The 15,593-nt window shown below is 39.0% G+C and overlaps 1 protein-coding gene across 2 annotated transcripts in view; it reads right to left on the reverse strand.

Moving 5' to 3' along the window:
* AGPS (alkylglycerone phosphate synthase) overlaps nt 1-15,593 on the reverse strand; it is a 142,551-nt gene that overhangs the window by 55,605 nt on the left and 71,353 nt on the right. For both annotated transcript variants that reach the window (XR_010919851.1, XM_067549183.1), the window contains exons 9-11: nt 11,913-12,038; nt 9,534-9,642; nt 736-863 (exon numbers count right to left, since the gene is read on the reverse strand). Coding sequence is in view for 1 of the 2 variants with exons in the window: in XM_067549183.1 (XP_067405284.1) it covers nt 736-863; nt 9,534-9,642; nt 11,913-12,038 (363 nt within the window). In the remaining variant the exon portion in view is untranslated. The remainder of the gene's footprint in view (nt 1-735; nt 864-9,533; nt 9,643-11,912; nt 12,039-15,593) is intronic.

Below are 15,593 nucleotides of genomic sequence, written 5' to 3' on the forward strand. Positions count from 1 at the left end.
CTTTTTCTCAGTAATGTAGACTTAGAATCCATCCCATGAAAACTATCTATTAAGTGGTTGTTTGTCTGTCTTGCTCCAATAAACATCTAGGATTGTGTTTTCAAGACCTTTGTGAAAACTAGCCTGGGAATGTGCATGTTGAACACTGCCTTAGGAACCCTCCAGGCCAATGCTATCACCAGCTACAGAACTTCCCAAGGAACACTGCAACAGTCCCCAGGGTAACTATGGCGAATAAAGACCACTTCAACCTGAAGCACCCTCAATCCACCCTAAACACTTCTGGCTACTGCCCACCATCTCCCAAATGCCACTCTTTCCCCTACTTTCTTATAGTCACATCTCTAGCAAATTGGATCAGCTGTTCTCTTCTGTTACTAAAAAGTGATCTCAAAAGAGATCATGTATCTTCCAAAAGAGTGCATGAGCATATCACCATGCTGGCACACATGAACAAGCAACTGCCACAAATGTGTAAAAGTCCCTTAGTCTGCATAGGAACATCACAAAAATAAGTTGTAAAAACTTATATAAAATCTGACTTAAAACCAAATTATACGGAGGTTTCTAAAATGTTAAAATTGATACTATCCCTTTAAGCCCACTTACCAACTATAAAAGTATTCAAAGACAGATTAGATCATTAGTGTGCCACCTAGCATTTAGAATTCGGATACTTAGATGCATGCATGAAACCAGTGTAATAGAATTCAAAAACAAAAAGTTTCTCCTTACCTGCTTTGCTATCTCTCTTAAACAGGCTACCCCTCGTTCAAAGTTAGGAAATACTACAGAGCCATACTTTTGGTATTCAGGGATTGGTCGAATTTTTATTGTAACTTCTGTAACCACTCCAAGGATTCCTTTAAAAAGGAAAATGAACATCATTTCACTAGGTCACAAAAATCTCTCCTGCTTTCGGACTTAACATATATGATTTGTGAGATGTCTTTGGAAAATTAAGTCAGATTTGTTACATATATTTTAAAGCCTAGAGTAGCATTTTTATTGTGCATCGTTTGACTAGCAGTTAAATTTTTCTTTCTACATAAACCTCCAATTAGAAGTTGACATTGCTAATGCAATGTTTCTCAAACTGTGGATCACATTTCTTTCAGAAAATGATCAAATGAGCTCAAGATGTCTAAAAACTAATAGCTTTAATGCAGTATTCTTTAAAAGCTTAGCTGGTTTACTTTATTTACAGAGGCTGTGCCACTGTTTCCAACAGGCTCTAAATAGAACCATCCAGAAAGGAAAACAGGTTGCCATATCCAGCTGTGCAAGACACTGAGGTTTAAAAATGAGTATTTCCCCCCATATTACTCAGTGATTTGTGTGGGAGGGAGATCAGGGTTTTTTTTTTTATTAAAAAAAAAAAAAAAAAAAAAAAAAAGGATTTGGAGAGAGAGGTTAATACAGTTTGAAAATCTTTTAACATTAGGATTTAACATCGGTATGTTAACTCAAGACGACTGATGAAACATAAGGGGTCCTAGTGGGCTGTTATTCTCGCAGGAGAAGGAAACTTTGCTAGATTATAGCAGAGCTTGATACACTCAAATACAGTGAGAAATATATTGGGTTGTAATGGACTGCTCTTTAATCCTTTCAGCACAGACCATAAAAAATTTGAGATGATCTGAAAGACTGTGCAGTACAGGTAAAAGGACAGAGCCCTCCCAATGTATTAAGTATGAAGCTTCTCTTCAGCTTTGTTAGAATGAGGTTATGGAAAAATACACAGGCAAGTGACTTGTCTGAGGTCAAAAGTAGGTACATAAGCTTTAAGTGTGGCCTAAGAGAAATTGTGTGTTTGTGAAACATTGTAAAAGGGGGGAGGCGGGGGGTCGGCTAACAGTGCCTAGAGCTCCAATACCCTCCTTGCCGAAGTAATTGCTAGCAGAAATGTGGTTTTCATTCTTCTCATCAGATGTGGAAATTGCCATGCCAGTTTGCTGCACCTTCATTAGTGAAATGCAGAGCCTTCAGACAACCATCAAATCTGATTAGAGGGCAGTAGTCAGTGATGTGAAATATTGTCATTGGCCACAGCTGCTTGAAGGCTGGCTGCACATTGACTCTGGCCTGTTCAAAATTGGGTAAGAATGGCCCGTCAGCAGGGCAAATCAAAGCTGGGTACACGTATGGTGTGACACCTTGTGTCTGAGAATAATAACCCAGAAACTCCATATTCACTAGTCATGTAATTAAGCTATGTTCTGTTCAAGATATGCCTTATGTGGTATTATTTTAAAGGCTTGATCTGCTGAAAATTAATATCTTGTTGGATTGTAGTGCTACCATTGTATGTGATGTTATGAAACAGTTGAATATGCTATTAGAACATATTACAAAGTGGGAAACTCCCCAAACAGCCTTTCAGGCACAACATGAATGGCCAGACAGCATTAATGGCTCTCTCTCACCCATTCAAGAATAGATTCCACTAACAGGGATTGTTTACAGTTCCCTAAGAAAGTATGTATGCAATGAAGTACTGGACTGACTAATGAAGATGAGCCCCCAAGTCACAAGCATCACTGATCCAACAAGCTGGAAAAGACAATAAAAGAAGGGGAATGACATAATGACTTGTTCTCATTCCTCCCACGACTCAACAGCAGGAAATCTGAAAGACAGACTTGGAACAGGGGGACAGAATCCCAGGCTGTAGGAGAATTCTGTGTATGGAAGATCTATAGCCTACTTGAACTGTGCAACAGGATGAGACACTGCTTGACTCAAATCCTGACTAGTTAATAGAAATCAGATTGCGATGTTACCGTTAATTCTTAGGTAACCTACTTTGATCTGTATGCTTATTACTTCTAATCATTTTACATTTTTCTGTAGTTAATAAATCTGTTTTATAATTTTACCTAAAACAGGGAGTTTTACTTGAAGTGTTTGGAAAATCTTAGCTCAAGTTAACGAAAGCTGATGCATGTCTCCTTCACTTTGAGGGAGGGGTGAACTAGGCAATAAACTTCACTGGTTAGGCTTTTGATCAGGGCAAGATGATACAGTCCTGGGGTCCTAGGCTGAGGAGCTGGTTAAAACTTCTCCACTGTTGGTTCATGAGTGGCTGGGGCATTCATTGAATTAAGATGGGTGTGGTCTCTGCCTGTGGATGGCTGTATAAGTGCAGCACCTGCCAGAGGTTTGTGGCTTGTCACAGCATAAAATGGAGCTCAGGCTGGTCAGACAGAGTGCTCAGTGGTACTCAAGTTCCAGGTGGCCTGTTACACGTGGTTGGGTCTATTATAAAAGGAGACTGGTTTCTGATGTCAGCTGCAGACCATTCTTCACACCATCTCTCTATCTCAGAGCAATCTGGACAGGGCAAGTGGGCCCATAACAAGTGCCCTGATGACAAGCATGCTCCTGGGTGGTTGAAAAGGTCTGTGTATAGTGGTAGGCTTGGGTTTGCCCTAATCTTCTCAACCATTGTGGCTGTAGCAACCAGAGGGATGTGTGGAGGAGTGATGTTGTTTAACACAGGGAGCCAGGGTACTGGTGTGGGGTCTAACTGCCTCATTTATGATGTGCATGGTTGAGTACAAGTATATATCAACCAACTTGCAATGAGACAAATGGAGCCAGACCAAAGCACAGTATTCTGCTGCAGAGTAACAGAAGGCTAAACCAGATATTTACAGAGTGAGCATTTGCTCCCTATAAAGTGCTGGCCAATTTGCTTAGAAAGTTGTTACGCATCTTCACCCTAGCCTCAATTTTTCCTCGGATGGTTAAGATAATCAGCAAATCACATTCAAAGTCCTTTATAGGGCTGAATCCTAGTCACTTGGCAGCCAACATTCCTAATGCAATTCCACATTCAAGCAATCAGGCTAGTCCTGAGAATACTTCAGCTCAATGTTGAGGGATTGTCAGCAGCCAAACAGAGCACTGTCAGCTGTTTTCATTGATAACAATGAATGACACTGTTGCTAAAGGCTATAAAAAGAGGAACCCATTAAACAGAACAAAACTTAATTCAGATCCCAGGAGGGTACTGGCTCAAAGACAGGAAGATACATACACAGGTGGCCTTTTAAAAATCTAGATACCAAGGGATACAAAAAGACAGAAAATCTATCTACTGGTGGATGCATCACAGAGAAGGATGCTATACGCACCCTCACAGAACTGGTGGAGAGACCTGAAGACGTCAAATGCAACAAGTAGTCTAATATATGTATATATAATTTCTGCACTGCTTGGTGACAATTGGTCAGATTCAGCTCTGGCTAAGAACCTTTTCCATTCTGCTGCATAAGTGGCTGTGGTTGTGCTCTTCCTTCTACAAATCAAAATAGCATGGACATCCCAGAGGCAAACTCTTTCCTCACTGCTCAACCAGAGATTATCCAAGCCATGAGATAAAGAGATTGTAGGCTAGGGAAGAAGAAGTTGCTTTGGTTCTGAGACAGAAGGTCGTCTGACCAAAGACAGAGGTATGGAAAGTTGAGTCAAGAGCTGATGTAGGTTGGTGAACCAATACTGCCTCGGCCAGGCCAGTGCTATGAGGATTAAAGTTGCTTTGCTTCTTATTAGCTTCCTGATCACCCTCAGAATTAGAGGAAATGCATATATCAGAAGACCTGACCAAGGAAGAAGGAAGGGATCTGTCAAAGAACCTGGCCTGCAATCTGTTCTGGAACAGAATTTCCTGCATTTGTTCTGCAGATTGGTCACAAAGTGGTGTCTCATTTGATAACCCCCACTGACGAAAGATCTGATGCAGAACATCTTTGTGTACTGACTGCTCATAATGGTGTGTGAAGTTCCTGCTGAGGGAATCTGCAGTAGTATTCCCCAACCTGGGAGGTGAAATGCCTTCAGCAAGACACTGTTCTTTATGGAAAAATTCCACTGTGTTAGGACACAGGACTGGAACAAGGTGGGGACAAGGCTGAGAACAACCAGGCACAAGAGCTATCACAGCCATGGATGAATGCTTTGACCAGCTGCTGAGCTTAAAAGCTAGTCTGCTGACTCTTCCAACCCATCAGGCAGTTAGCCAATCAAACAACCTTCTGTAGCCCAGCTACACTCGTTAGATTGCCTGGTGACTGGCTCTGCCATAAGCTCTGAGGTTGCCATTGGAAGTGGATAAAATGCCAAAAGGTGAGTTGACGGTGCCAGTGCGGACTGCACTGAAAACACAGGAAGAACTGATCATGCTCTGGTGGCAGGCGGTGCTGACAATGCTGATGTAACTGAGGCAGCTTCAATCTGAATCAGATGATGTCTCCCTTTGCAGGACTCTACAAGTTCTTTGCCGCATGAAAGGCTTGTGGCGTCGATGGCACTGATAATGGAGGTAAGTGTACAGCCATTAGAGATTGAACCAGATCCAATAGTGCTGGGGTTGAAGATCTCTCCAGTAAAGAGGAAAGCACCAGTCTTGACAGCCCTGCCGGACATGGAATCATTTAGTATTGATGCTCATGACCAGACCTCAAACGCAGCATCAGATGACTTTTTTTAAGTGCCTTTTTGTGGGATGAAGAGCACGCTCTATCAATCTCAGGTGGTTTTAAACACTGCGAGGAGGCCACAGAAAAGATAATCTATGTTTCTCACCCAAAATTGGCTCCAGCTCCAGCTGGACATGTTCTACTCATGGAGGAGACAACTTCCGCTCTCTCATGGTCAAGCTCTGAAGAGGAACACATTGCCTTTTCAAGAAGATAACTTTTAAGACAAATCCCTCTGTTACTTCATCCTAGTGGAGATGTGGAGAACGAGCTACAGCTAGGATATCTGTCCCTCATATATACCCCTCCCCAAAACAAATTAAGCAACTTCTGTGCCTATCGGTGACAGGGTAACAGGCCTGCACATGTCAAAGTACTGAAATCCAGAGGATTTCTGCACAGCAAAAGCCTTCTAAAAACTTTTAACTAACAAAGCTAGAACTGCACTACAGTGAACTATAACTATATACAAAGGAGAAAATCTCTTTTCTGAGCTGGCTAACTGAAGCTCAAATGCAACAGAAAGCTCCAACTCTTACTACAGATGGTAAGAAAGAACTAAGAGGCTGTGGCCACACCCATTTTATGCTTTCTGCGCCACAAGAGGATAGCAGAAGCTATGCGCTACCCAATGGTCTCCAACGTGACTACACTGAGTGCACACACTTACAGTGTGAAATATATATGTGTACAGTCACTGGAAAGAGAACAGGTTATCATCTTTCAGTTTCAACAAATTTAGTAACCAATTAGACTGTAAACTCTTCAGGACAGCCACCATGTATATCTGTATATTTGTGCAGTGCCTAGCAGGGATATAATTCTGATTGGGGCCTTTCAGAGCAACTGCATTACAAATAATGAGCAACTGAAAAAAATGTAGAGAATGCAGTGACAAATCTATGGTATAAGCAGGTGGCAAAATGGTCAGCTTTTTTAGTAAAATCCTTGAGACTGGGCACAGATACAAAAATGTGGATCCGCATCCACAAGAATCACCTTGTATCCAACTCACCATCCACATTCCATCTTTTATCCGTATCCGCATCAGCACGCTATCTCATAGTGCCTCTCAGAAGGAGCGTCTGTGTGTGTGCGCGCACATGTGTGTACTGTATATGGCTTCCTGACTTACTTTGCAGAGGCAGCTGCCTTCCTCTCCAACAGACCTGATACGGCAATGAAGTCAGGAGAGGTTTCCTAAATTGGTTGGCTGCTTAAACAGTGACAGTAAGAGCATGGGGGATTTTGCTGCCTATCTTGATCTATCACCTCCCCTTTCTCTGTATATAGGGGGCAGGGTGAGCAGGGGAGAGGGAATATAAAATCTCCAAGTAGAGAAGCAGCTTCATAGGCTATGAGTTGCAGACAGCTCCTTCCCAATGTTTGAGATCCTATATTTAGAGCCCTGAAGAGATACAAAATTTGTATCCACATCCAATTTGTGATCTGCAAAAATGGCCTGTGGATAGCCACAGAAAGGCTAATAACCAGACTAAATTTGAATGTTTTTGGAACGTCTCTCCACTTTATATGAGTAGCTTCCATTAATTAATTAGCGTTATAACAGACAGAGGATGATAGTACACTGCTTATGACTTAAAAAGTAGTCAATATGAACTTACATGAAGATGGAAACTGAAGTCCTGGGCTTTAGGAACTTTTAGATCGTGTGGAATTTGAAGAAAATTTGTTTGTTCCAAAAACTTAAACTCTTCAGTTCTCAGTAATCCAAGTAGTTACATGGAGCTCTGAAGACTATTATTATTTAATAGTCAACTCCTCTGTATAACATATGAAAAAGATTCTATTTCACGGTAACTCATTGTTGTAATTTTTCTTTTCTGTGCAAAAATTTCACATCATTTGCAATAGGTGTCCCTTAGGAACTTTTAATTTTAAAAGCTTTTCAGAGTTTTTGGTTACCTGTTGGACTAGTTTGGACACCTTCTCAAGGAGCAATCCCACAGGAGTAATTAATACATGCCAACATTACCTTATATTAGACTGTTTAAAGGATTACTTTTTGAAAAACAAAAATAAAGTGCATAAATAGAAGGATACTGAACAGGAAAAGAATACACTACTGGACAATTATATTCATCTGCCCAGGTGAATACTTAACTTAAAATGAAGTTTTTAAGGAGTACACATTTCTTTCAATGCAATTTACATTAGCCTTACTTCTGCATATGCATGAAAACTGAAATACTCCACACAGCAACCTTCCTGAACAAAGCCAACTAGAATGATTTAAATAATTACAAAGCAATACAAACCCACAAGATACATTTTCATATTAACAAATAACTTTTTGAAATGTATGGCATCAATTTGGTGCCATGTTTCACCTACATGGGTAAGCCAAAATTTAACTATGAACATTTGATTACTTCCAAACAATTTTAAATACGAATAGAGTCAGTTACATTAATTAAAATAACAAGAAACAATACACCCTGCATTCTGTAACATGGTAATAGCAGACTAAAATAGAGATTTAATTACTGCACGACAAACATGAACAAGAAAAGCTCAATATTGTAATGATTAACATTTTGTGACATCCTGCACCCCCATGTTCATCCTTATACTGTAATTGTGTACTGCAAAGTATGTCATATAAAATGTTTTTTGAATGCTCATGATGTACTAAGCATTGTTATTATAGTAGTTTGTTGCAATGTTAGGTGTATGGTTATGAGGCACCACTATAATATTCCCAAAGATATGTTTTCATGGCTTAAAATATATCCAGGCAAACCTCTCCAGAAGCAGAGGAACAGTTCGCACCTCATTAAAGTGTGTATAGAACAAACCTAGCTGAGCATTCCAGGAACAAAGGACTGGCCTGAGCATCCATGGAGGATCGCCTTGAGTGAGCCACTCCCTTCCCTGGGGCAGTTTGGAATCATGGGGAGGTAATACTCACTGACTAAGGACAGGTCCTTACATGGATTCAGCCATGGTTAGTCACCTAACCTGGGGGGAGGAGAAAAGGGGGAGGGGGAGAGGCAAAGCCCAGAGGGGAGAAGGAACATTTTAAAAAGAGGAAACATTTTGCCATACTCTCTCTCTCCCACCTCCATCCACAATCACCACCAAGCAAATGAAGTGCTGACCAAAGGGGAGAGCCTGGCTGAAGGGAAACCAGCCAACCTGTGGTGAAAAACACTGAAGTTTGTAAGGTTGCTGAAAGTGTTAAGCTTAGTTTAGAATGCGTTTTGCTTTGTTTTCTCTTGATCAAATCTGACTTGTTGCCCTCTGATTTATAATCACTTAAAATCTTTCTGTAGTTAATAAATGTGTTTGTTTGTTTGATCGAAAGAAGTGTATTTGATTTGAAGTGTATGGGAGACTTCACCAGGAACAAGAAGGCTGGTGCATATCTATTTCTTTGTTAAACTGATAAACTGATATGAGCTTAGAGTGTTCAATGGGCAGCACTGAACATTGTAAAATGGGAGTTCCTGGGTTGCATCTGGGACAAGGGGTATTGACTGGGCTCATTCTGTTATATAATCCAAAGAATGGTTGGCTAGAAGCACTCACTCACTCACTCAGGAGCAGCTTGCTTGCTGGTGGCTGTGTGAGAATGCCCCAGGAGTGGCAGTTCTCACAGCAGAGCAGGATAAGATGAGCTCCAGAAGCAAAGGATTGGGGTGACACAGCAATACACCAGTCCAGATTGAACTAAGGGAACATCACACATTTTTTTCTGATGTTTATATGGCAATGATTTGTAAACCTATTAGAATTTCCTAAAAGTTCGAGTTCAGAAATAAACTGATTATTATAGTTAATAATAATGGCTGAAGTATCTATAAACCAGTTTGGGGCATGTGTTTTTGTATTTGTGAAACACAACAATGTAAGTCTGATCAGAGTCACAGAGCTGTACCAAAACAGAGAAAAATTCTTGCCACAGTAGACTATCCATTAAGTGAAAAACAATGTTTTGATTAAATAAATCCAAAAGGATTTCAAACCATTATAGAAACAGAATTAATCTCACTAACTGCATCTTGATATTGCTTTTGTTTATACCTTCAGATCCCATAATGAAATGATGGATGTCAGGTCCTGTTGACATGCGAGGTACTTGACAGCTTTTTTCTATTACTCCTCTTGGGGTTACCATTTTTATATGAACCACCTGTTTAACACATTATACAGTGATGACTATCCATTCATTCAATATTTAACACTCAAGTAATTAACATCTCTGGATTAATATATTCATTTCAAAACTTCCACTTACCACAAAGTGCATCTTAAACTTGAGGTAATTATACTAAGCAAGATTTGGAAATCCTGTAAATTACCTCCTAGAAATGTGGAGTAATCTGCCAGCAACTAATAAGTCTAATACAATTCAGTTAGCCAATGAAAGCACAGATTATTCTCATTGTTTTGCTAAATCAAACTCTTCTGTCTCTTTATGCATGCTAACAATTAATCTACAATTAAACATTTTGTTGGATTTCTCATTATATCCTAGCATATTTTCTCCTTTTGTTTATGCACCATGATTGCACTGGTTAACTCTCACATATAGATACTTACTATATCACAGGAAAATATAGAGTGAAGGAATTTTTAAATTTAGAATTCCAAAGTCATTCTCTATCAGATATAGCTATTTTCAGATAGTCAAACTTGGAATAAGCATGAGAGTGTCACCATTAAAATATTTCCAGTGGAAATGAAAAAAATCACATTTGTTGCAAATACATTTTTATATAGCAGTTTAATTACAAAGCAGAAGCACTATAGTACCTGTAAACATATGAACACTTATTTTAAATCTGCCATGATAGCAGGAGATTGACTATCCAGATACAGTGCTAAAAATCCTCCTTAACATGATTATGTTTGTTTCTTCTACTCTGATGTGTCCAGAGACTGCTTACTGTACACTCATATATACATTTTTTATTTCTTGATACAAGGAAATTAAATAAGAATGGAGACACATTTTTATTATAAGTTTTCAAAGCCAATAAAATAGGAAATTTGAAATTATCTTAAACTCAACTAATTGCATTAAAGCCTCAGTGCAAATCTGAGACTCTTGAAATGAGTGGCTCAACAATATAACCCAGTGGCTTCTCCTGAGCTCTTCATAAGACTTAACAGTTTCATAACATGCATATTTACATAGTAAAGTGCATTTTCATTTAAGCACTTTGTGTAACCCAACAGAAAACTTTAAGTGTGCATTAGTTAGTTAGATACAGCAATTCCTTTATGAATGTACAAGGATTCTATTGTGCAAGCTCAGAAACAGATACATTTAATTTTGAGTTTATTTTAAGATTTGTTATGAAAAATACCAAAAAGTGACTAAGCCACATTAGCCAACTGACTATTACTAAACGTATCACTTTAAACAATGTTTTAATGACTACCAAGGTTTGAGGATCATTATCAAAATGATTAAGAGCTAATTGTTTACCATTTTTAAAGATAAGTACATAAGATAAGTACATAATTCAAGTATCATTATATATTAAGTGCTGGATTAAAATGGATTTGAAAGTTATTCTTCCTCTAGTGATAAAAATTCAGTTTTATTCTGAAACAGGACTGAAATATTTAGGGTAAGGCATCACTAGAAAAAAATGTTGGCAGATGCAGAAAATGTGTAAGCCACCAAAATACTTAACTTCAATTTGTATAAAAACCATTTTTCACCTCCAGTCTCTCCATTCCCATGCCTACCAAAATCCCACAGTTACATATTGGTCCATTGGTATGCAAGATATTCCGTTCTAAAAGTGATTTTTTGAAATGGCACCAAGACTGTGGCCAGTTGAGATTTTGACAGTACACATCCTTATTTAAAAATCACCAATAAAATAAGTTGTTTTTCTTTTGCATCACTTAACTCAGCAACAGTGATGAAGTAATTCAATGAAACTTCAAAACAGAGGGTGACATTTCTTTATGTGAAGAGTTTAGTCTGCCTAATGTCTCTCTCTCTCTCACACACACACACACACACACACACCCCATCCCCTTATATAGCACAGAGAAACTGGGAGGTTCATAGTAGTTCTTTTTAAAATTACCTTTAAATTAAGGCTGCTTAAAATTTGGAATAAGGCACTCCCCTTTAGCAAGCAATGGAGCTACAGTATGATCCTGTCACTAAATTTTCACTTACATTTTATGTATGTGAGAAAATTTACAGTAATGATGACAGAATCATATTATAGTTCCATTGTTTGCTAAAAGGGAGTGCCTTATTCCAAATTTTAAGCAGCCTTAATATAAAGGTAATTTAAAAGAACTGCAACACCCCTCACCCCCCCACACACACACTTTCGCTGTCCCAATTTTGGATAATTTAAAGAAGCCAGAACTGGAGGTTTCAAGTTGGAGGGAAAACACTAGCTAAAGAAACTATTTATAAGAAATTACCAGGTCTTCAATGTTTCCATAGATATTCTTTTTCATGCCTGATGCTCGTGTGGCCACCCATCCTCCAAGGGAGCTGAATTCCATAGAATCTGGTTCATGGCCTGTACAGTAACCACTTTCACCAAGCTAAAGACAGAAAACAATAGTCCACTGATGTAAGACAGCCTGATTTTGCTTAGCAAATTAACATATTAATTTTTTAAAACATTTTTTATATAAAAAACAATTTGTTAAAGATGAGAAGGAATAATAAGTATCTTGAACCAATATTATGCAATTATGCAGGTACAAACAGTCACCTCTTGAGATTTAAGAATAAATTTGATGCAATGAAGTGGTTCTATTTCTATTGTGCATTCGCCAAACAGCATATCATACTATGAGCTCCATTTTCTGCATCATACTCCCCACCCACATTTAAAACAAAGACTCCTATTGTTTGTAAAGGTGTGATTCAAATACCTGTACAGAAAAGATTATAACTAAGAAGCTTCCAATAAATAAAGCACTTTATCTTTTGTTCTTTCTATCCTAATGTGATGTGAAGCAGGTCTGCAGAAATTCTGAGGACACTGCTTGTGCTTAATTCTCTGAAGAAGTGATGTGTTTTAATGTACAGCCATCTGGTTGGGCTTCCTGCATGCAATATCATCAACAAATTTGTGATGCAGATCATGCATTCCTGTACATTAAATAGTTATTTGTTTCTCACTTTTCTATATTAGCTTGGCTTTGCCATCTGTACAACATGAGGGTGATTGGATCCCCCTACAAATGCAGTATCAAAGCTGTCCGACTGAAATAATGTAAAAAAACCAAGCAGTCTTGTGCTGAATGGCACAGACACCACCAATATAGTATATTTACTATACTTGAGACCAGTTACGTGTGCCATTTTCAAGTATGCCATGTAGGTGAGGAACAGCAGCTATACTGTACATATTATATATATTATAATAATAATATCTGTGTGCATGTATGCATGCACGCACTCACACTAATCTGTCCAAAAACATTTTTAAAACATTACGGTCACAAAGTTAACAATTCAAAAGTGGCACTCAATGCCAGAATTTAATTCAACCTCTCCCTTATGTATATACTTTATCAAAGTCTTTAACTGCATGAACACATCCCTGTATTTCATTCAGGTTCTTCATTGATACCTGGGTGCCAGCAGGGGGAGCTTTAAGAGCCCAGGAAAGAGCCACAGTGGCTCCTGGGTCCCTGGAGATGCAATCAAAGGAACAGTCCTGCTCAACCCTTGCAGTCATAGAATCATAGAGTTGGAAGGGACCTCAGGAGGTCATCTAGTCCAATCCCTGCTCACAGCAGGACTAACCTAAGTTTTAAATAATCCCAGCGATGGTTTTGTCAAGCCTCAGCTTAAAAACCTCTAAAGAAGGAGATTCCACCACCTCCCTAGGTAACCCATTCCAGTGCTTCACCAACCTCCTAGTGAAAAACTTTTTCCTAATGTCCAACCTAGACCTCCCCCCTGGCAACTTCAGACCGTTTCTCCTTGTTCTGTCATCTGCCACCACTGAGAATAGCCTAGTTCCATCCTCCCTGGAACCCCCTTTCAGGTAGTTAAAGGCTGCTATCAAATCCCCCCTCATTCTTCTCTTCTGCAGGCTAAACAAGCCTAGTTCCCTCTGCCTATCCTCATACGTCTTGTGCTCCAGCCCCCTAATCATTTTTGTTGCCCTCCACTGGACCCTCTCCAACTTCTCCACATCCTTTTTGTAGTGGGGGACCCAAATCTGGACACAATACTCCAGTCCTGGGACTGAGCACGCTCAGATGAAATCTTCAGCAAAAGTGTGGAGAAACAAAAAGGTCTCTACTGAGTATGTGCAAACGGTCATTCAGCTTGTTCAAATTTAAACAGCTCTGAACCAAGGAAAAACTCCTCACCAAATTTCAAGTCCCTGCTCCAAAGAATGGAGGCTCCACAGTTTTGCAACAAAATGGATGTAAAATTTTTTTTTCCAGGGGCACAACAATGCATTTTTCTCTAACTTTGTTCTGGTCTTTTTGCTGACATTTTCCATTATAATTAAATTTCAGCCCAACAGTTAAAAGTTTGGCAGAGTTATAAACAACTGAGAACAAGGTCTTATAATAGAAAGTGTCAGGCAACTTAATGTTTTAAGAAATCTACCTTGCTCATTAACAGATCTGCTACACAGCACAAGTCATTTTAATTGATTATAGAAGTATTTTTAAAATTATAAATTCACACCTTTCTATTCTGGCATTTGAATTTCAATATTTTTATAGTTTCAATACAGGTCTGTCTTGGCACATAGATTTTCAGCTCCATTCAGGTTTCTACTGCCCTTATCTAGGCAAACATTGCCACGTCTGTTAGCCTGTTTATTTTGGTTCTAATTATTTTAGCTCTACACTGTAAGTATTTAATTTGAGAAGTAAGTTTGAAAAGTAGTTTCCGTTAGAAAAGCCATTCTAATATTTAAAATTCGTATACTGAAATGGCAGCTATCTAAGCCAGACTTTGTGAATGAAAGTCAGCTACTGGTTTTTTTTTTTGTTTTGTTTTTTTTTAAGTGTGACATCTTCCAACTCCTCAGTAATTAAATTGCTACCATGAAAATTTGCATTATTAGGTTCCAAAAACCATTTAATGTTCTGTTTTTATAGAATCAAAAGGTAGCACTATTTCTAATACTTTTGCATGAAGCTTTCAAGCAGTTATGCATATACAATCAAAAAGGGAAATTAAACTCAAAATTCTGGTACTGTGGGTTTTGTGTATCCACTGCCATTCTCTGGGTACACAACTGATCATTTTGGAATATGCACACCCTGTGGAAATTTTCTGAATGTATTTAAGTTACTTAGGAAAGTTATTTAAGCATATTAGAAAAATGTACCTCATGTTAAACCTTGGAAGACTCCAGGTAAGGTTAATATAAGGAGACATGGTCCCCCATAACATTGTTCCTTCCACCACCACACTCTCTCTCGCACCAAGTCCAACGGACACTAAAGAAGTGGAGGTGGATGGTGTGGGAGTGTGGATCTGTACTGAAACTCTACTTAAAGAGCTCCAGTTTTCAGGTGAGTAACTTTGCTCCTTCAAATACTGTCAGTGCAGATCTGCATTCTTGGGAGACTCACATGGAGGTGTGGACTGAGCTGTAGGCAGAGCATTTCCATAACTGGAATGTTCTGAAGTCATGCCTTGGATCTATTCAAGTATGCCCTGTTTCTATACAGGATTCTATGCACCTGGACAATCAAGGAAACAGCATAAACCTCTACCCACCATATAACCAGGAATGATCCAGGGAATTTACAGAATGCTTTGTCCTATTAAGGCCCCTTTTGGCATCAAGCTTGTGAAACCTGACTTACCTGGCAGCCAGTGCATCTTGAGGGAAGATGATTAATTTAATAATCTGATTCAGACAAGTCAGTGGCTACGCTAATGACTAATTTGTCGTCAGGTTGTACAGTACCACTTTATGCTTAAGGAGAACTGTATAAGAAAGGTCAGCAAAGAAAGTATGGAGCTTACTGACTCTTCTAACTGAAGTTATTGTTGCAGCGAACACAGTCTAGAGAGACAGGTGATGGAACACTTTTCTAATGACTCAAGAATCCAACACCACACCTGCTTTGCACCTCCAATCCCTCTATTTGTACCCATGCCTC

Source organism: Emydura macquarii, unplaced genomic scaffold (assembly GCF_026122565.2).
Source record: "Emydura macquarii macquarii isolate MOO-44397 ecotype Brisbane River unplaced genomic scaffold, CSIRO-AGI_Emac_v2 contig_1253, whole genome shotgun sequence".
Lineage (NCBI taxonomy): Eukaryota > Metazoa > Chordata > Testudines > Chelidae > Emydura > Emydura macquarii.